The following is a 23,274-nucleotide window of genomic DNA, read 5'->3' on the forward strand; positions in this document are numbered from 1 at the left end:
TCTAGCTACTCACTGATCAAGCCTCAATAAAGACTGAAACTGGCCTGGGTAGTGACCTCCCACCATAATGTAATAACAGCATACATTTCCTAGGAAATGTGTGTTTTACATTATGGAAAATACCAAGAATAGCGATCAGAACTTTACCACCTTTGCTACGAGTTGCCCGAGTTTGTACTACGTACTTGAAATACATGTATTAGCTCACGCTAGTAGTCGCCGATACTTTTATAGCTCACTATACTATATTCGGCATGAAACTCTTTGATTCTAATCTTTGAGTTTCTTATTCGGTTTTAAAACAATGTGGGATTTAATATCCCCTTAATTTAAGCAATATTATACATTTTAATAGATGTTTGATTGCTTTAATTTAAAATTCACTAATGAGACTTTTGATTTTGCATCTTCTCAGCCAATGTCCTTAAATCTGAAATGTATGTTGTACACTTTAATAGTAATAGTAATTCGGCTTTCAAACTTTCATCAGTCAATTTGTTCCTATACTTATCATCATCATCAAATTCCTGCTATGTACCCTCATGGGGTGTACAGGATATGATAGTACTACATGAAAAAATTACATCATTATTAACTTCCTATCTACAATTTTCCTCCAAATCAGTCTGTTACTTGTCAAGACTCCAACATTATCAGATCTTATATTTCTATCGTCTAAGGCACTTTGTACCGTATCAATCCACCTATATCTTGGTCTTCCTCTGGGTCATTTTCCTGTCAACCTGGCAGAGAAATCTCGTTTTGCTAATCTTTCCTCGCCCATTCTGTTTAAGTGACCATACCAACTGAGATTAGCTGTGCTAACGCATTCCTGGATGCTGACAATGTCAAGTTCTTTCCTAATATCCTCGTTTTTAATATGATATTGCCATTGATGCCATCTGTTCACGCCTATAATCTTTCTCAGGACGCTCATATCTGTGTTCTCTAGTCTTTGGTCAATTGTTTTACTTCTGACCCAGCACTCAGATCCATAAGTTAAAACTGGTTTGAACACTGTCTTGTATACAGCTAATTTAGTGTTCCGACTAATTTCTCTCTTATTCCATACGAATTTATTCAATTGACTTCCCACCATACCAGCTTTGCTGATTCTGTTGTCTATTTCTATATTCAATTTACCATCTTCAGTAAAAATCGTGCCTAAATAGCTGAAATGTTTTACTTGTTCCACAGGTTCTCCATTCACAACACAGTTGATATTTTCAATGATTCTGCCTATTTTCATTGTCTTTGTCTTTTTATTGCTGACCTTCATACCATATCTATTACAACAGCTATTCAATTTAGTCAGAGAATCTTGCAGACTTGTAGGGGATTTATTTAGAAGTATAACATCATCCGCATAAAGCAAAGAGCTGACATTAACATCTCCAATTTTGATATCATGTTTAATACCACTTTCATTCATAATGTGATCCATATAGATAATGAATAACAGAGGGGATAATGTACATCCTTGTCTCACACCAGATTTAACATTAAACCATCTTCCTGTACTTCCTTCAATTCTAACTGTTGACTTACAACTCAAATACAGACTAAGTATTGCTTGATATAATGCCCCATTGACACCATATAACTGCAGCGTATTGAATAGCTCCTCTCTTAGCACCTTGTCATATGCCTTTTCCAAATCGACAAAACTTAAATACAGATCTTTGTTATATTCCCATGCTTTCTCGACTATTTGTCGTAAAGTGAAGATCTGATCCTGACAGCCTCTATTTGGCCTGAATCCAGCTTGTTCTTCACCAAGCTTTTCTTCCACAATTCTTCTCAACCATTTCTCAAGTATACTTGCATAGATCTTGCCAGGAACACTCAGTAGGGAAATACCTCTGTAATTCTCACATTCAGTTTTATTTCCCTTTTTATATATGGGTACTATGAGAGCTCTACTCCAATCATCGGGAATTCGTCCCTCTGTCCAGGCCTTCTGAACTATGCAGTGCAGCCACTGTAAGACTCTCACACCACCATACTTCAGCATTTCTGGTTGAATATCATCTACTCCTGCTGCCTTTCCACATTTCAAGCCTTTGATGGCATTTTCTACTTCAAGTATGGATATGTATTCCTGATTGCATGCCTGGTCAGTGTTTTTTACCACCGTGCTGTCATCACTGCTTGTTTCATTTAGAAGTTTTTCAAGGTAATTACACCATACTTCAAGGATATCTTTTTCTCCCGTTTTCATGTCACCTTTATCATCTCTAACTCCTTTTACAGCACACTTTTCTCCATTCCTAATCTACTTCTTCTTCAACAACCTCCAGAATATTTTGCCACCTTCTTGATATTTATTTTCTATATTCTTGCCAAAGTCCTCCCATGACTTTTGTTTAGCTAGTTTTACACAATGTTTAGCATTCTTGCATTTGTCTCTATATTCTGTAAGAGCACAAGCTGACTTATTTGACAGGAACTTTTGATATTCTTTCTTCTTTTCCTTCACTGCCTCTTTAACTTCCTGTGTCCACCAGGGAGTTCTGATTTTTTTTATTCTTGCACACAACCTCACCACATGCCTCTCTGGCAGAATCAATGAATGTTTTCTTCAGAGTTTGCCACTGAATCTCCAAGGTTTGATTCCTGTTCTCAAACTCTTTCATTTTTTCTTCAATAATCTTTGTGTATTTTAGCCTACAGTTCACATCTGAGAGCTGGCCAACTTTTATTCGCTTTAAAACTTTCTTACATGTTATTCTTTTCAATATGAAATTCAATTTTATCCTGCTCAAGACTAAATAGTGATCACTTCCAATTTCAAATCCTCTGTACACTCTTGTGTCCTGCACCAGGGAGAAAACATCACTATCAACAATAACATAGTCAATGAGACTTTTCTTATTCCTAGCCTCTTCTCTCCATGTGAATTTGTGCACATTTTTATGTTGGAACATGGTGTTAGTAATAACCAGTCCATGTCCTGAGCAGAAATCCAACAGATATTTGCCATTATTATTAGCTTTGCTCTTTTCTCCAAATTTTCCCAAAATATTTTTGTATGTCTCACAATCATTTCCTACTCTGCTATTTAGATCCCCAACAAGGACCAGCTTTTCATTTTTCATTGTGTCAGTGGCTTTTTCTAAAGCCTCAAAAAATTCCTCCACTTCTACCTTAGTAGAACCTTCTGTGGGACCATAGGCACAAATAAGTCTCATTGTCCAGTTCCCCATTCTCATATTGCCCACATTACTGTACTTGAGACTGACTGCCATTCAAGAAGATTAGCCTCGTATTTTGTGTTGAAGACTATGGCTACTCCTTCTTTTCCTTGATTGTCGTTGCCTGAATATAACATTTTGTATTTATTGCTCAGAAAGATCACCACCAGTTTTGGTCTTTTTTGTTTCAGTCACCCCAATTATGTCGATCTGGTACTTATCTAGTTCCTCAGCTAGCTCCATTTCTTTACCATTCAGGCTTCTTACGTTGATAGTACCGATCTTTAACTCTGGTGATGTTGAGTTGGGGTTTGTTTTCAGATTTGTTCCAGTAGCTGACTTTTCGCTGTTCGCCCTGGTTCCCTGGCGAAAACAACGGGGGGGGGGCTTGTTTAACCGGGCGACGCCCCAGCTAGCATGAAATTTTGTCATGTTGTACCATCATTTTTAATTTTGGTTTAACCAATAAGAATACAATTTGGTCGGCTAAATCCCAAATTGCCAGCCCATCCTCGTTCGTTCAGTATCCAAGTAGATACCCAACAGGGTGCACCACGAGAAGGTGAGGATTGAATATTAGGTCAGAAGCCCTGGTTGGTTCTCCACATTCCTTTAAAGGCTATGTGGAGGTCTCCTCTCAGTTATACAGCTTTGACCCTTAAGCATCCCTCCTATACTTATTTTTAATATAATTCATTGAAGAGAAAAATTATTCGCAATTATACGGAAAAGAGTCAAAACCTCAAAAGCAAGTTGCCTGGCATTTGAATAATTAGTTGGGAAAGAATTCCAACATTTAAATATAATTTCCTGTGCTGTTTCTTCCATAGTTTTTTCATTTTCTTCAATTTGTGCTACCATATCCTGAAGTTTTTGTACCCAGATGCTTTTATTCTGAATTTCCAGAAGCTCCATTTGTAGTTCTGCCATTAATATTCTGGAAAAAGCTTCAATATCTATTAATTTTAAATTGCAATTTAACGGATGTAATATAAATTTCATCATCTCCTGATGTTTTTTAAAATCCTGAAATCTGCTTGTAAATGAATCTAAAATTACAGTAATCATTTCAGCGAATATTTTGCAATCAACTTTTTCTTGATTTAAATTCAATCTATAATTTTTTAGATTTTCAAAATATATAAATTTTTCTTCAGTAAGACTTCGAAAAACACTCTTAGTTTCTGTTCAAAGGTAAGAACTTCCTCTAGTAATTGTAAGGCTGTGTTTCCCTTCCGTTGTAACTTCAAATTTAGCTTATTAAAATGTTCTGTCATATCAAGCAAAAAATAAAAATTTTGTATGCATTCGGGATTACTGAGAAGTTCTACATGATTTATGTTATAATTTTTAGTGGTTAAGAAAACTGTTACTTCTTTTAAGCACTGAAAAAACCGTTTTAATGCTTTTCAAGATGTCACTAAATCATTAAAAAACGTTTTAATGATTTAGTGACATTTTGAATATCAAGATGTCACTAAATCTTTATGTTGACTACCTAGTTCTTCTAAAAATGTGTCAAAAGGTCTGTGATTCAAAGCCTGAAATCGAATGAAATTGATCATTGGCACAACAACATCCATCACTCTTTTAGTTGTGGTAATAATCCCAAAAAATTTGCAACTAAAGCTTCTTGATGCAAAATGCAATGAAATGAAATAACTCCATGTGGAATATGAGTGGAGAATAATTTAACAAACCCCTTATTTTTCTCAGTCATAAAAGGCACGCCATCGGTCGCAATGCATACTGTATTATTAATATTTATATTTTTATTCTGTAAACTGGTTAGAAGGTTTTCTGAAATATCTTGACCTGTAGCGTGTCCTTTAAGTGTTAGCAAGTTCTTCTCGAATACTGGAAGATGTGATATATTTAGCCATCATGCAGCATTGCGCCATATCAGAAATATCATTTGATATGGTTCATCAACCACAATAGATATAAAATCGGCAGAATTAATATCCATAATTTGCATATTTGAAACTTCTGCAGAAATTGTTACAATCCGTTCCTTGACAGTTCTAGCCGAAAGAGCATGCAATTTTTTAGAAATTCACCATCGGAAAAAGGTTTTCTCGCTTTTGCTATTTCAAGGGATAACAAAAAAACTTGCTTCAGTAGCATTCAACAAAGATTTCGTCCAAGTTGACAAATTTCTTTGCTGAAGCAATGTTTTCTTTTGTAATTCTTCAATAGCTTTCTTTCTATTATCCCCCTCAGGATATTTTTTACTGAAGTCTAAATGTTTTCCTCGAAAATGTCGTTCGACATTACTTGATTTGTTATTTTGAAGTCGTAGATGGCAAATGAAACATTGCGGATTTCCATTTACTTCTATAAATGCAAATTTCTCTATCCACATTTTATTGAATCCTCTGTTTTCTTTGATTATTTTTCTTTTTCTTGAACTCATATTAGGAAGGTTATTATCACAAATTTACCTGCAAGTAAAAACACAAATTCAACATAATAACATAATAAAAATTAATTTGTGCATAACATTACCTGACACTAAATTAAACACCAGTTTATTACCACAATAAATACGTTAACTAACCAAATATTTATTTTGACAGTTAAAATCCATATGTATCTAAAAACTGTGGTGTTTGACAGGACAGCTGATCAATTAGTTCAAATTTTTGCCGTGGCACTAGTTACCTTAGGCATGCGTAACATGTGTCACATGCATAGTATCTAGTGCTACAAACATGCCATATCAAAAAACAATATTTAGTTGTTTGAATTAATTATGTATCTTTTAATTCAATATAAAAGAGCCATACTTTTTTCAGCCAAGAGCCGATGGTTCTCGACCCCTGCTGTAGAGAATGAGTCATTGTTTCAGCTGATTCTTTGAATGCACTTGAGTAAAAATGGTAATCAATGTGGAGCATTTCAGTTTGTTGCCATTCTACTTGTTTTGTTTCCATTATATGTGCTGCCAGTCCTGATTTGTGCTTTCTTTCATTCTCAACATGCTTGAAGTGTTCTTATCAACATATCTCATCAGATCTGCCAGGCTGTCCTATGTAGTAGACCACAATTGCAACTGATCTTATAGGCAACTGGTTTTTTAAGTGGCATATGTAGATGCTTAGGAGGTTTCAGATGTTCAAAGATTTTGTTGATCTGGTAGATGGCAACTTGTTGGCAAAACAATCTTGCTATTTTATGCGATTGATTGTATATATGGAAGAATCATTTCCTTTGTATTTTTTTTTTTTTTTTAATCTATGTTGGTGGAAATTCTATAAGCTCCATCATGTAATGAACGAATAATGCTCATTTTTTGTGCTGGGTAGTGATGAAAAGTTGCATGTAGGTAATGTCCTGTGTTAGTTGGTTTTCTGTAGACTGAAGTTGAGTGTGTTTTGTTCTGATATCTCAATTAGTGTATCAAAAATTAGTAAAGGCCTATTGCTTTCTAATTCAACTGTGAATTTAATCCAAGGATGAATGTTGTTTAGGAAGGGGACTAAATCTTCTAATTGTGTAACGGTACCAGACCCGATTATAAAAACATTGTTAACATAAGTTTCTCAGATCTATGTAGCAAAGATGTAGCTTCTTCCATAATCCTGTGTAAAAGAATGAATACTCAGAACCGTCTCTGATAAGACCTACCATACAGATGATTACAGATATATTTTTGTATTCTTCAAGGCAGAACTATCATTATATCGAAAGTAAGCTAAACCACAGGCAGATGGAAATTTATACACTCCATAATATGCAAGAGGATAAAGTTGATCCTTTGAAACTGCTCATCTAAGTAGCCAACTTCATTCATTCTCCTAAGGAACCACTTCATCCTCTATGTTCTGGAGTGTATGAAGTTCCTTGTGCTTGCAGTTTAGCCTTTTTTGGACAGACTGGTAGATCTGTTACAAAACTAAACATCACATGTAAGCCACAGTAATTAACCTTTTAATATGTAAATATTCCATCTTAAGTATCATAAGACATAATCAGTACAGTTATTAAACAATAGGAATTATATTCAAAAAAACACTGTGCATGCTTACATTGGAATCCCTCTATGTACACAGTAGCATGTTTAAAGATTAAAAACTACTGTAATTAAATTAAATTAAAATATAACTGATAAATTTATTTTATGCAATTGAGGATAACAATTTACCTGACTTCTGGAATAGTGAGACAGTCATTCCAGTTAAGATTGGGTCTATGACATAAGGCTTCAGCACTTTCTTTACATAAACACTCATGTTTATATATGGATCTATGTAGTAGCTTGGTGTTTTGCTGCTGGATCCTGTGGTTAACATTTTCATCTCCATGTTTTGTGAGGCCAGCTTTGTGAGGTTTGATAAGACAGTGTGGTCTTGATGTTCAGAGATGAATTTATTTATAGATCTTCCTGTTTGTCCATAGACAAGTTACAAGAACACAACACTTCGTATATTCCGGGTAGCATCATTAGTGAGTGTTTGTCTTTTGGAGAAGACAACATCTGCATTGAAGAACACAAATAGTACATCAGTGATCATCTGCATCACATGTCGGGATTGACAGACCATGCTCTGGGTATTCCTTCAACAGGATTAAATGGAAGCAAACATCTTTGCTACAAAGTCACTTTAGGTCTGAAAAACTTTTTTTAGAATTAGCATCAGCTATGAAGCACTCACTCCAACCTCCACAGGTATGGCTGCATTAATTTGTCAAAGATCTCAGACATTCTGAAACTAAATAGAGCCTGACTTCTCCAAATTAACTTTATGGTTAATTTGGAGAAGTCAGGCTCTATTTAGTAGAGCCTGACTGAAAAAGGACTAATATCCTAACCAGCTCCTACTTAGGGAGCCTAGTTAGGATATTAGTCCTTTTTCAGTTGCAATTTGAACTGCTTCTACAACTATGTAGTTGAGTGCAATGTACCTGCCACAGATGTAATTATGCTCTGATGACAATGGGTAGAAAGCCAGCAACATATTAGTGTGTTCAATAAATCAATTAAATATTTTTTCTACTTGATGTCATTTATACTGTGAGGTACCATTATGACTTACTAATAATTATAAGCTCTACTTTATTTTTTTTCCTCCAAATTTTTCCACAACATTTCTATATGCCTGGTATTCAATTCCTGCTACACTGTTTAGATTTCAACAAGGAACATCTTTTCTTTTGTCAGTTGCCTTCGCGAATGATTCAAATAAAAAATCAAATAATTTTTAGTGTCCAATTCCTATCTTGAAATATACCACATGTCCCATATCCAATGCCTTAAATATTGATCTAACTACTCTTCAGTAAGGTAAGGACCACCTTACCTTCTGAGAACTTTAAGGTTACAAAAAACATAGTCCAGTCTTATTTCTAACAAGAAAAATTTCATTTCACTTCCTCTTACATTTGATAATACTCAAATCTCCAAGCAAGACAATCTCTTTTCTTATGCTTAATTGCTCCTCAATCATTCTTTGTACAAACACATCAACCAATCTTCTCGGCCTCCAAAATCCCTATGCCTAGAATACTGTACTAACATTTGAGGGGGAAAAAATGTTATGACTGTCAACCAATGTTCCCTCTAAGCTGTGCGCATGTGCGCGCGTGCACACGTTTTACAACTAGCGCACAAAGCAAAAAATATGCGCACACTAGATTTTCAAGATGAAATTAAAATTTATTAATTAAAGAAGTTCCATCTAAACATTAACCTATAAATTTTTTAAAAAATACAGTAACTCAGCAACACTCAAGCCTATAGCCTCGCATTTTTTATTACATTCTCGAAGTTCCACAAAACTTATAAATTATTAACAGTAACCCTATTTGAGGCTAGCGATTTGATGCCAAAGTGAAAGGGGTGTGGCTTAAATGTGTAATTTTTAAGTAGAATATAGAATGGTGCGCGGTTTGTTTACATCTCAAGCCTGACTCATGGAAAATTCCCAAACATGATTGGCTGATCAAATTAGTTCAACATCATGACGAATTAAAACAATGGTTTCATAATTTTAATAAAAATAATTAAATACTTTTAAAAATTTAAATTAGAGTACAATTAAAAATATTGTAGCGTTTCAAAATTCTTTGATTTTTAAAAGGAATTTTAAAATAGTACACTAAATAATAACATTCATGTACACGCATTGAGATACGACCAAGCTAATTAAATCTAGCCTCAAGGCATATCTTTTAGCTCTTGTGTTGCCCTCGGCAATGTTTAGTGTTGGTTCAGCTTTTGCCTTGCCAAGTTATTCAGTGAATAGTGTACATTTGTAAATTTATAAAAACAATAAAAAAATTATTCAAATAACAAAATTGCAAAAAACTGATGCACCATGTCAAATTCAAAGGAAGCAAAAGGTGTGAAGCAAAAACGAACTGCTAGCTGCTTTAAAAGTGAATGGCTGGATGAAATAGTGAAAACTGCTACGCCAAAAGCTCATGAGTTGATAAACATTCAGCTGCATGAAATATTTATGTATGATGCTACAATTGGTGTTGTTTGTATTTATTGTCGTGATGCAAAAGTTGCTGGAGATTTTGCTAATGGGAAGAAGTTTGATGTTACTTGGAAGTTGGACTTTTTGAAACGGCATTTGACAAGTAAAATACATCTGGATGGTGTACACAAACTTAGGCAACAAAATTATTCATTGCCAGCTACAGGAGTACTGCATACGGTACGTGAAAGTTCAGATGACCGAGAGAGAAAACGATCAAACCCAGAGCAGATTAAAGTTCTTATTGACAGTGTCTTATTAGTTGTTAAGATGAATAACTCTTTACTTTCAGTTCAACATATTAATGAACATATGGAAAAGTATGTTCAACTCCCAGACAGCTGGCAAAGCAAAAATTATGCATTTGAATTTCTGGAAACAATCAATTTCATTGTTGAAAATGACATGTTTGAGCAAATTGTATCTGCAAATTTCCACACCTTAACCACTGATGAAAGCACTGATATAACTGTTAACAAATGTCTCATTCTCTATTTAAATGATCAGTATGGTGACTCGTATGGGTGCGCACATACTTTTCAAAAGAAGGCAAATTTTGTACACATGCAAATTTCTGTGCACACTCACAGCAAAAAATTAGAGGGAACATTGCTGCCACCCCCCCCACACACAACACATTTAAAGTGAAGCAGTCACTTTCTCAGACATTCTGCTTCTACCTAAAGTCTCTTCTATAAATATTTTTATAGAAGAGACTTTAGGTAGAAATGTTCCTCTGAACTGGACATCACTCCTCTTCTTTTCTTTAAGCTTATAAGAATATAAGCATCATTCAGTGTCCAGTTTTATACCTATCAAATCAACTTCTTGTCATTCACTTTCCTTTTAATCAACTTTGTTATTTGGAACAAAGGTGGTGCTTAAAAAAAAAAAAGCAGAGAAGTGCATTTCTGGCAGTTCAAGGAACATCAATTTACATTTTCTCCTCAAAATTTACTATGCACAGCAGTGTTGCACAAGTGGTTTTCCAACTTATAACAAATGCAGCTGAGATTTAAAAAAAAAAGTTATTATAGCAAAATCTCTAATACATTAAGGATGATAAATGTTAACAAAAATTACAGCTATTACTCACCCTTGCATCATATACCCGTTTTAAAGCTTCATAATGTATAGAACCAAGAAAGATAACTCCTTGTAAGCTTCCTCCTCGATCAGTAGCTAATAATTCTACACACACCATTTCACCATCCCTGACTAGTATATCCTCAAATATCTATAAAATAAAAACTGATACATTTGAGTTTTCAAAAAATTTTATTATAAAAGTGAAATAGGTAAATAAATAAAGTTCAGTAGAATATATACACAGTGGTTACTAAAATAAGAAGGAATATAATTGACCCTTGAACAACATGGGTTTGAATTGTGAAGGTGTACTTATATGTGGATTTTTTTTCAATAAATATACTGGAAAATTTTTTGGAGATTTGCGACAACTTGAAAAAACTTGCAGATGAACCGTGTAGCTTAGAAATATCGAAAAAATTAAGAAAAAGTTAGGTATGTCATGAATGCATAAAATATAGATATTTTATATATTTTTTATATATTTGTATATATTTATCAATATACACAAATCTATTATAAAAATTAAAATTTATCAAAACTTACGCACACAGACACTTACTGGCATTCACAGTCGAGAGAAATGTAAAGAAATGTAAAGATGCAGTATTAAATCATAACTGCATAAAATTAACTTTTATTAATTAGTAAATGTAATTAGCATAAAATAAAAAATCTTAACTATTCATTACTGTATAGACTAGGCCACGATAAAGCAATCATATTGCTGCTTCTTCGTTATCAAGACATGAATCATTATACCTGTAAATAAATATGAATTTCTTTTTCACGTTATCTTTTCATTTCTGATATCTAGTGTTAGTAATACGTATAACATGTATAGTGTTTTGTATCATATAAGACAATATATTGATGTAGGTACTGACAGATGATTCATTCTTGTAAATAGATGATGTAAACTTACAGTACTGATAAATACTGTACAGTACTGTAAAAGTATTTTCGCTTCCTTATGATTTTTTTAATATTTTTTTTTCTCTAGTGTACATTGTCAGAATACAATATATAATACAAATAACATACAAAATATGTGTTAACAGACTATTTGTGTAAGGCATCCAGTCAGCAGTAGGCTATTAATAATTAATTTTTGGGGAGTCAAAAGTTATATGCAGATTTTTGACTGCAAGGGGAGTCGGTTCCCCCCCCCCCCCCCATTGTCACATTATTCAAAAGGGTCAATTGTAGATATATGAATTTCAATTCTTATTTTAAAAACAGACAAAAAGTATTTTACAAATGCAAAACAGCCTTTATAAGGGCCATACGCACTACACTTGTTTCCTGTCCAAATGGCAGTCAAGCCTTCCTGTCTCTAACCAAGGCTATGGTGTACCACTTTTGTTCTTCAACATTTCAACTTTTTCAACACACATAGCATCAGTTTTTTTGTTCTGACTCTTGTACAGACGATCAAGGTAGATTTCTCACTACTCCATAAATTGTCTACAGTATGCCTCCTCTGAAATTTTGCCAGAAGGACATCAAAAAAATGCTCACTAGTCTCAATACCAATGTCTCTTCATCTCATACTAGTCTGATGTCCTTCCAAGCAGCTCGGAAGCAGCTTTTATCCAGCCTGTCCCCCCCAAAAAGAAGAAAATGAATAAAATAATGCCTCAATACTTTTAAAAATAATGGAAAGGATCATCAACAGCATCACTACTTGGAAACTCACCAGTTACTCCAATATGGATTCTGCTTTTCACATTGCACAGCAGATCTATTAGACAAAAGTATAGATCTGCTGTGGAAAAGTATCAAGTAGTCACTCTTGATATTTCCAAGGCATTTGATCAAGTCTGGCTCAGTGACCTTCTTACCAAGCTACTGTGCTATGCTATTCCTCCTTCTCTTTTGTGAATGAATTGCTAACTTCCTCTCTGGTTGTTCATTACAAGTGTCATTATGAATGGCTTTTGCTGGTGAACGCACAGAATCCTAGGGTTCTGTCTTTCACCTACTATCTGACCACAGATCAGAGACCCTAGTCTGGCAACCTGCCAAGAAGAGTCAATTCACACTGAAGGAGAGAAAGAAATAAAGGATGTATGAATTGGTCACCAGCACATGAATGTTTTATACTTTCACACTTTATACGTGAAATTTTCCAACTGTCATACAAACAAAATAGTTAGCACTTTAAAAACTACAATGTTCATAAAAGAAAAGTTAATTATCCACTGAGTAATAATAATATACATCAATGATTTGCTCTCGCTATCATGCAGTCCTAGTCATAGCTTTGCTGATGACAGCATGATCCACTCCTCGTTTTCATTTCCAAAACCTTATAGTGCTCAGGTAATTAAAATTTCAAGATCTTTAACCAATGCTATTAACAATGATCTCCTCACCATTCTCCAATGGGCTGAGGATAATCTACACACACTTTTGACAATACTCTGCTTGCCAACCAGGATCAGTTTTCTCTTCTTGGGTTAAATTTCACATCTAACCTATCCTGGCAATAAGCATATCAGGCCCATAGCCTCTGATATTGGAATACTGTTTCAAGATTTGAGGTGGTGGTGCTCCAAAGATTTCCCTCAGAATGCTTTGCTGTGTTCAGAAGTGAGCAATTTACTTTACTGACCCCTCCCCTCAATGGCTCCTTCTATTCACTTCCCCCAAAATGCTCTATTGCTGCATTATATCTTTCTTTAGGTATATTCATGGGTACGGCTCCACTGAACTGGCCACTACCATCCCTCCACTTTTTTCTAATCATGTAGAAACATGAGCAGCTGCTGGTCAACACCTATACACAGTTCAACTTCAAACTCATTGAAACAATTTTTCATCTCTGCCTAACTCTGTTTTATGGAACAGTCTTCCACATGCTGTTTTCCCCATTAAATTCAATCCTCAGACCTTCAAGAAATGCATCAACAAATTTCTTTCTACTTTCTCCATACTACTTGCCCACACACAGTACTGCTGTGTTGTAGGTCTGGAGACCTCGTGTGTGGGTTGATATAAAAATGTATGTCCAACATATTAGCCAGTAAAAACCAAAAGCTTTTCCAATAGCACTTGCATACAGTCTTCCTATGTAGTTAGACAATTCTATCATTGAACCTAAAACCAGTGAGCGTTTGAGGTACAAATTGGAGTTACAAGATTGTAGGGTACTTAAGTGATGCATGGAAACCAGTATAACTACACAAGTTTCTCATGCCATGAAGCTATAAATTCTGAACACATTCTCTTCAACAGTGCTTAGAAACCAGTTCTACAATATACAGGATCATCAAATGCTAAAACTGAATCACTGGGAAATAATACCTGTTATATAGTGTTAATTTTATAAATAAAACATATTTAATTTTAAGTTATACTTACTTGAATAGAATTGCAAATACAGTATTGTTTCAAAAGTGAATGTGATCTGGCTTCTTTATTTAAGGATAAAGAGAAGGCATCAAGGCCTTCTCACTCAACAAGTTACTATCATATGGTCTCTCTCCTATTCTTTGTGACTGGATTGTCGGCTTCCTTTCTGGTCATTTGCTGCATGTCATGATGGAGATAGTTTCTTCTCATTCAAATTTCAATTTGATTCTCCTGTATATGATCAAGTTAAAAAGATGGTGCCACTACCTATACCAGTTTCACCTTTTAATAAGGTATGTTTCAGTGCAGGGATACCACTCCAAAAACTTTGAGTTTTCTACAAGATCACTACTAAATTCATTACTCCTGACTTGAATCACTCCATGACAGAAAACTCTGCAGTGGTTGGTTCTACAGGCAAAAATTTATCACCGAGTGGGGCTTCTCTCTACTCCCCAGGAAGTAGGCAAACCCAATGACAAGCATTAATAAATGTCATCAGTGGGATCGACCCAGAAGGTTATTAAGGTTGTAAGAAAGCGAAACAGTCTGTGAAACTAGCTAAACAAAAGTCATGGGAGGACTTTGGCAAGAACATAGAAAATAAATATCAAGAAGGTGGTAAGATATTCTGGAGGTTGTTGAAGAAGTTTAGAAATGGAGAAAAGAGTGCAGTAAAAGGAGTTAGAGATGATAAAGGTGACATGAAAAGGGGAGAAAAAGATATCCTTGAAGTATGGAGTAATTACTTCAAAAAATTGCTAAATGAAACAAGCAGTGATAGCACAGTGGTAAAAAACACTCAACAGGCATATATATATATATATATACACACACACACACACATATATATATATATATATATACACACACACACACATATATATACAGTCAGGAATACATACATATATACAGTCAGGAATATATATCCATACTTGAAGTACAAAAAGCCATGAAAGGCTTGAAACGTGGAAAGGCAGCAGGAGTAGATGATATTCGACCAGAAATGCTTAAGTATGGTGGTATAAAAGTCTTACAGTGGCTGCACTGCATAGTTCAGAAAGCCTGGACAGAGGGACGAATTCCCGATGATTGGAGTAGAACTCTAATAGTACCATATACAAAAAGGGAAATAACACGGAATGTGAGAATTACAGAGGTATTTCCTAACTGAGTGTTTCTGGCAAGATCTATGCAAGTATACTTGAGAAATGGTTGAGAAGAATTGTGGAAGAAAAGCTTGGTGAAGAACAAGCTGGATCCAGGCCAAATAGAGACTGTCAGGATCAGATCTTCACTTTACGAGATATAGTTGAGAAATCATCGGAATATAACAAAGAACTGTATTTAACTTATGTCGATCTGGAAAAGGCATATGACAAGGTGCCAAGAGAGAGAGAGAGAGAAGCTATTCAATACGTTACAGTTATATGGTGTCAATGGGGCATTATATCAAGCAATACTTAGTCTTTATTTGAATTGTAAGTCAGCAGTGAAAATTGAAGGAAGTACAGGAAGATGGTTTAATGTTAAATCTGGTGTGAGACAAGGATGTACATTATCCCCTCTGTTATTCATTATCTATATGAATCACATTATGAGGGAAAGTGGTATTAAACATGATATCAGAATTGGAGATGTTAATGTCAGCTCTTTGCTTTATGCAGACGATGTTATATTTCTAAATAAATCTGCTACAAGTTTGGAAGATTCCCTGACTAAATTGAATAACTGTTGTAATATATATGGTATGAAGGTCAGCATTAAAAAGAGAAAGACAATGAAAATAGGTAGAATTGTTGAAAATGCCAACTGTGTTGTGAATGGGAAACCTGTGGAACAAGTAAAACATTTCAACTACTTAGGCACGATTTTTAGTGAAACCGGTAAATTAAATATAGAAATAGACAACAGAATCAACAAAGCTGGTATGGTAGGAAGTTAATTGAATAAATTCATATAGAATAAGAGAGAAATTAGTTGGAACACTAAATTAGCTGTATACAAGACAGTGTTCAAACCAGTTTTAACTTATGGATCTGAGAGCTGGGTCAGAAGTAAAACACTTGACCGAAGACTTGACTAGAGACCACAGATATGAGAGTCCTGAGAAAGATTATAGCGTGAACAGATGGCATCAATGACAATATCATATTAAAAATGAGAATATTAGGAAAGAACTTGACATTGTTGTCAGCATCCAGGAATGCATTAGCAGAGCTAATCTCAGGTGGTATGGCCACTTAAACAGAATTGGCGAGGAAAGATTAGCAAAACAAGTGTTCTCTGCCAGGTTGGCAGGAACACGACCCAGAGGAAGAGATATAGGTGGATTGATACAGTACAAAGTGCCTTAGACAATAGAAATATAAGATCTGATAATGTTGGAGTCTTGACAAGTAACAGACTGATTTGGAGGAAAATTGTAGATAGGAAGTTAGTAACGATGTAAATTTTTCATGTAGTACTATCATAACCTGTACACCCCTTGAGGGTACTTGGTGTTTGATGATGAAATTGAAAAAAAGTGTAGCACATTATTAAATTACTCTGCATCAGAGATAGATGCTGAAAGTTTTTTCACTTGATTATACTATGAATTAAAGATGCCAAGAAATTATATTCTTGGTTTAATGCTTTATCCAAATGTAAGAAAACAAAGTTTGTATGTGAAGTATCTTTGTGATTGGGCTACTTGTATACAGAGGCTAATGACTTCAAATCAACTGCCTCAGTATCCCATAATGCAAAATACCTCCTTTTGGGTGTATAATACTATGTATTATAGGTAAATACTATGCATTGTGTGCACTTGGATAAAGGACTAAACCAAGAATATAATTTCTTTGCATCTTTCAATTTATAGTATAACCAAGTGAAAAAAACTTGCAACATTTATGCAAACATCCTGTGCACATTAAGTCCAAACCAAATGAATATATAATTGCTGTTTCCTCAATCATTTTCTGTAATGCACATTTTTACAATTAACGCCATTACATAATACAGTTGTTTGTACACAGTCTCAACTATTCTTCAGTTTCAGGGCAGTTTGTCCAATCAAAATCTTATCCATTCTCTTGATTTTGTCTATACTTTTCATAGTATAGACATTTTGTCCAATCTTATTCATCCAATGCTATTTGTCCAAATGAAAATAATTGGATGAAATGCCCTGCAAGCACCTGGGTTTGAGGTTTTTTGTCCAATCCTATTTTGATATGAAAATAATTGGACGAAATGCCCTGAAAGCACCTGGGTTTGAGATTAGTCCAAGGAGTTATAAGTAACTTGTGATCATTAATAATAGTCAGTCGCCATTAAAATTTTTTTGTAATTTATCCTTAAAATTTGGCAGTGCTGAATATAGTGGAAATTGTGATGAGTGACAGGGGTAAACCAATGCTTTATCTACAAAATTATTGTTATCATTTTCACTCTTATAACAAGAATAAGACTAGACGGTATTAGCGATGCGAAGTTCGTGCTAGGTGCATCACAACTACCAGTTTAGACATCGTTATGTACAAAGATGGCAGGGACATCTTTGTACAATAAATGTAATATTCAATAAAAAATTGGCTGAATATTACATTTAGAAAAATGTACTGCATCCATATGTCACACATCACCGTTAACAAAGGTGTCAGTATACTATACACCCACACATCATAGAACCTGGTCTGGCAGATTGCCAAGAATAGTCAAATTCATGCTGAAGGGGAGAAAGAAATAAAGGATTACGAAATGGTCACCAACATGCAAAATCACGTGCTTTATATGTAAAATTTTCCAATTGTTATACAAGCAAAATAGTTACCACTTTAAAAACTACAATGTTCATAAAAGAAAAGTTAATTATCTAATGTCAAAGGGTCTCGCATCTGTGGGCGTACAGTACATAATGTTAAAAAAAAAAAAAACAGTGGGTGTAACATTTACTGATAATATCACTAATATTACACAAATATTATATAATAAACTGATAATATCATTACTTATTTTTTTCTTTGAATAATTAGAAAACAATGTTCAGAGCAAAACAAATGCAACAGATAACAGGTTTACTACTTATCTAACTCTTAGTACATGTGTAGTATGTGATTTATTTATTTATTGCCTTATGTGATTTCCATGAAAAAATAAACAACACTGAATACACAAATAGAATTTATTATAAAAATCATATTAATTTTAATAATTTAATAAATATTAAGTTGTAAAGTTGATTCTTAATAATCTCACCTCATCATAATTATCAACCATAAAAAAAATATTTGGATAACTAATTTCTTCCATCTCTCCTTTGCAGTCCATACTTCGTCTACTCGGACTGGCATACACTCTCTAAAAATAAAGCAAAATAATATCAAGTATTACAGTAATAGCATACAGTTATATTTTATTTATTCACAAATTATTAAGTCCTTATGAGTCTATATCAATCTTTTGTGAATTTCTTCATTAATAAATAAGGGAAGCACCATAATCAACCCAGCAGTAAATCTAGTCCCTGCTATTCAAGGTAAACCAAATAGAACTCATGAATAAAGTGCAATTTTTCCTCTTTAATAATATATTTGAATACCCAGTAACAAGAGGAATGACTCTTTTAGTGCCAAATACAAGGTTAGTTTATCAAAGTAACTGACATGGTATATATATTCAAATTTAAAATAAAATGACATGCTGACAACACACCAAAGAAAACTACAGTGAAGACATAGCCTCTGCTAAATCAACAAAAATGTTCTGCAATAGATGCAATAAGCCATTTTGTCCCAAAAGGGAAAGTCCTTATTGCTCACAATAGGCTATCATAACAAAAGTTTATTTTGCACTTGGTTAGACTATAATAAATTTAGTTTAATCATTTATCCAAGTGTAAGCAAACAAAGTTTGCGCCTGAAAATATCTTCAGGACTGAGGTATGGTGGTACATCCCTTGGCAGCTCGTAGCAAAGGTGGACCAAGCTCTGATCACTCCTTGTCTCAGTATCTCCCATAATGCAAAGCACATCTTGCGGATATGCTATGCATTAAGGTAAGGGCCACTACCCATACTGGTTTCGACCTTTATTGAGGTCTTGTCAGTGGGAGGCAGACTCAGAAGTGGTGATTCTAAGGCAGAAGCAATAGGAGAGGTCATATTTACCTATATGAGTTGCCAACAGGTGTACCACCTTTTTATTAAATTACTCTGGATTTAGAGAAAGATGTTTTGCACTTGGTTAGACTATAATAAATTTAGTTTAATCGTTTACCCAAGTGTAAGCAAACAAAGTTTGCACCTGAAAATATCTTCAGGACTGAGGTAAATATGACCTCTCCTATTGCTTCTGCCTTAGTATCACCACTTCTGGGTCTGCCTCCCACTGACGAGACCTCAATAAAGGTCGAAACCGGTAGGGGTAGTGGCCCTTACCTTAATGCATAGCATTATACATGTCCGGAAGGAGATGTGCTTTTAATTATGGGAGATACTGAGACAAGAAGTGATGAGAGCTTGGTCCACGTTTGCTGCGAGTTGCCAAAGTGTTGTACCACCTTACCTCAGTCCTGAAGATATTTTCAGGTGCAAACTTTGTTTGCTTACACTTGGATAGAGGATTAAACTAAATTTATTAAAGCTATGATGTTCTTCTTCTCTTCAAGGACTAGGCATTTCTCTCTCTCTCTCTCTCTCTGGTCTATATCTATCCACCTCTTTTTGGTAGCCAATATCTCTCCATTAAATAGATGTTCTTTCCATTTCTCTCTATATTCCTTGATCTTTTCATTTACATTGTAAATATCTAGTTTTTTTCTGATGTCTCCATTTCTTATATGGTCCAATTTTGTGTATCCTTTAATTGGTCTTAAAAATCTCATCTCTGCAGCTTGTATTGTACTTCCATCTTTTTTTAAACAGTCCATGTTTCTGAACTACATAATAGATTGGGAGTGGCCATTACTTTATAAACTTTTAGTTGAGTTTCTCATGTTGTTTTTTATTCAGTGTCCTTTTAATTATTCCACAGATTTTCTAAAATTTCTTCTTTTTTTTTCTTCTTCTATATTTTTTATCTTTTAGATATGATATTATGCAGTCTAAATAAACTGTCACCTGTTCTATTTAATTTTTAGATGCCATGCCTTTTGTTTTCTTTTGTGAAATTGTATTCTTGGCTTATTTTATTTAATTCATAAACTGATTTTTGAAAGTCATCTTCATTGTCTTGTAATATAATCTGATCATCTGCACACAGCATTGTATTGATAACAGTTCTTCTGGTTAACTGGATATCTTGTTGTTTTCAATATTTTAATAATCTATAAATTTAATAATATATATTCTGATGAATATATATATATCTATATATCGAAGAGTTGGAAACAAGGTACATCTCTGTCTGAAATCCTGATTTATTTCAATCTTGTGTTAATTTAATACCTAACTGCATTTTTGTATTGTTATATAAACTTTGTATAGCTTATACCAAATATAATGGATATCCTTGTTCTTTTCATTATATTCTATAGTTTTTCTCTGTGTATTTTATCAAAAGCTTTCTCATACTCTATAAAGGCCATATGAGTCTCTAAATTAAATTCACCTTTTTTTCAATGATTTGTTTTAACACATAAATATTGTCTATACACACACACACACACACACACATAAATATTATTATTATTATAAAAAACCCTCCATGGAGTCAAAGACTCATCATGGGAGGTCCACCGTCAATTATAGTTAATTTGAGAGCTAATACATGCAGCAGAGCTTCGACCTTCGGAGACGAGTGCTTTTTTGACTACTTAGATAACTGTGTTAATACATATAAATATTGTTTATACATCTTCCATGTCTGGAAGCTATGATATTAATGCTCCAAAATGGAAAGCAGCAAAGCAATAAAAGCAAAAAAAAAAAAAAAAAAAAAAAAAAAAAAAAAAAAAAAAAAAAAACTGCTTACCTCAACTTTATAGCAAGGTAAGCAGTGTTTTATTATTATTAAGAGAGAGATCTCCAGGGAGCTAGGGACTCAGTGAGGGAGGCCACACATCACCTACAACAGCTGTCATACCTTTTCTTGAATTCATTTGCTCACGACCTTCAAAGTCAATCCATTCCAATCATACATCTCTCCATGGGTAAAAAATCTAGCTTTCACCTTCTTCACTGCATTCATTCTCAACTTCCATGGATGCCCTCTTGTAATCTTTCTCTCTCCAGCCTCCATAAAATAAAAAGTTCCATCTATTGATATCCTATATTTTCGTTTGACAAGGAAAATTCTATAAACAAATAGAAGGAACAGCTATGGGTTCTCCTCCCCTGGCAACTTCTTCATGGAGATCTTTGAATTAAAGTGTCAAGAAATTATATTCTTCATTTCATCCTTTATCCAAGTGTAAGCAAACAAAGTTTGCACATGAAGTTTCACAACTAGGCAACTTGAATATAGCATTATACTTGTCTGTAAGGATGTGTACCTTGCATTATGGGATACTAAGACAACTGATGTGGTCATCAGCCTCTATATACAAACAGCCCAATCGTGAAGTTACTTCACATGCAAACTTTGCTTGCTTACATTTGGATAAAGGATGAAACCAAGAATATAATTTCTTGGCATCTTTAATTTATAGTATAACCAAGTGAAAAAACTTTCAACAGGAGATCTTTGAAGAAAAAGCCTTAAACTCCACCCCACATAAACCTGTTATCTAGCTATGCTACATAGATATGTTCTCCATTTGGCCACATGGCATGAATACGCTCAACAGTTTTTTTGATACAGCTGAACAATCAACACTCCAAGATCCAGTTTACCTTAGAAAAGGAAAACAACAGTCTGCTATTCCTAGACACTGATTACACAATGGTCTGATGGATCCCTGATATTCTCCATCTACAGAAGACCCATGCATACAAGGAGATACATTCACCAGCACCCCAGCAATATAGGATTATTAAAACCCTAACTAACAAGACAAAATTAATCAGATCTGATAGCAGTGCCCTAACCACTGAACTTCACCATATTTTCAACACTTTCTAAGTCAATGGCTATACCCCCCCCCAAAAAATATTAAAACCCTGTAACTGCACCCCCCCCATTCATAGCGAAGATTACTCAAAATCTATCACCATTCTATATCTGATGCACATCCGAAAAATTCACAAATATCCTAAGGAATACAACCTTACAACACTTACTAACCACATAAAAAACTGGTATCAAAGACCAGTCACATTTCCTAGATCTACCTCTCTTGCAGTTGCAAATTATCCTACTACAGTTCAAAACACACACAGGACAGCCAAATCAGAATTTCTGAACACAAGAACTACATCCAGTTCAGCCATTACAGCCACTCAGGACTTGCTGACCATGCTTTGGACACCCCATAGGATACACTGGCAGGCGGCCACTCTATTACACTGCAGCAAATACAAATATGAAAGGGTGTTCCACGAAATCTGCCTCACCTGAGAAACTTTTCAAACCTCAACAAATTTGGGTGCATATGATTGCACCAAATTTGGGAAGCACTCAACCTCAGATCTTCAGCCCAATGGCCAACACCACCCAATCTAGCCCACCAGGGAGCACTATTTAGGATCAAGGCACTACTTGGGTTGCTTTTTTTTTCAGCCTCATTTGCCCAGTGTTAGTGCTTGCATGCACACATAATCTTTTGTGATCCCTGATGATGGCAATATAACTTTGTCAAAATATAGGAAAGTATTAATTAAAATTATAATGAATATTTTAGTATAAGTTATTTCCAGAAAAATAATAGTTATGAGTAACCAGTTTATAAGCCTAATCTTTATTATTTATAGTGTATAAGCCTGTCTGTCAGAATTACCTATATGACCCTTTGAGAAGTTTCTAAGTCTCAATCATATCTCTTTTTTCTGTTTGAAGTCTATAAATTCTCAATGTCATAACATGTATTCCACAATCCTGATATCATCTTTAACACTCTCCTTTGTACTTTCCCTACTGTATCAACATCACCACAGAAAACAAGAGATGAGATCTGCACAATAATTTAAGTGTGGTTCTTATCAGTCTTGTAAAAAAGCAAAATGGCTTCCTTATCCTTACACGTTAGAGTTCATTTCAGCATTGCAATTATCTTCTGAGTTGTAT

The 23,274-nt window shown here is 34.4% G+C and overlaps 1 protein-coding gene across 1 annotated transcript in view; it reads right to left on the reverse strand.

Annotated features, from left to right (window-relative positions):
- Positions 1–23,274, reverse strand: part of LOC150105847 (uncharacterized protein KIAA0930 homolog) — a 132,974-nt gene that overhangs the window by 42,271 nt on the left and 67,429 nt on the right. The window contains exons 6-8 of the mRNA XM_090394577.1: positions 18,371–18,472; positions 10,776–10,916; positions 5,307–5,309 (exon numbers count right to left, since the gene is read on the reverse strand). Of these exons, the coding sequence (XP_090250703.1) occupies positions 5,307–5,309; positions 10,776–10,916; positions 18,371–18,472 (246 nt within the window). The remainder of the gene's footprint in view (positions 1–5,306; positions 5,310–10,775; positions 10,917–18,370; positions 18,473–23,274) is intronic.

The sequence above is a fragment of the Typopeltis vanoorti genome, chromosome 6 (assembly GCF_054136105.1).
Source record: "Typopeltis vanoorti isolate ZY-2024b chromosome 6, IOZ_Tvanoo_1.0, whole genome shotgun sequence".
Lineage (NCBI taxonomy): Eukaryota > Metazoa > Arthropoda > Arachnida > Uropygi > Thelyphonidae > Typopeltis > Typopeltis vanoorti.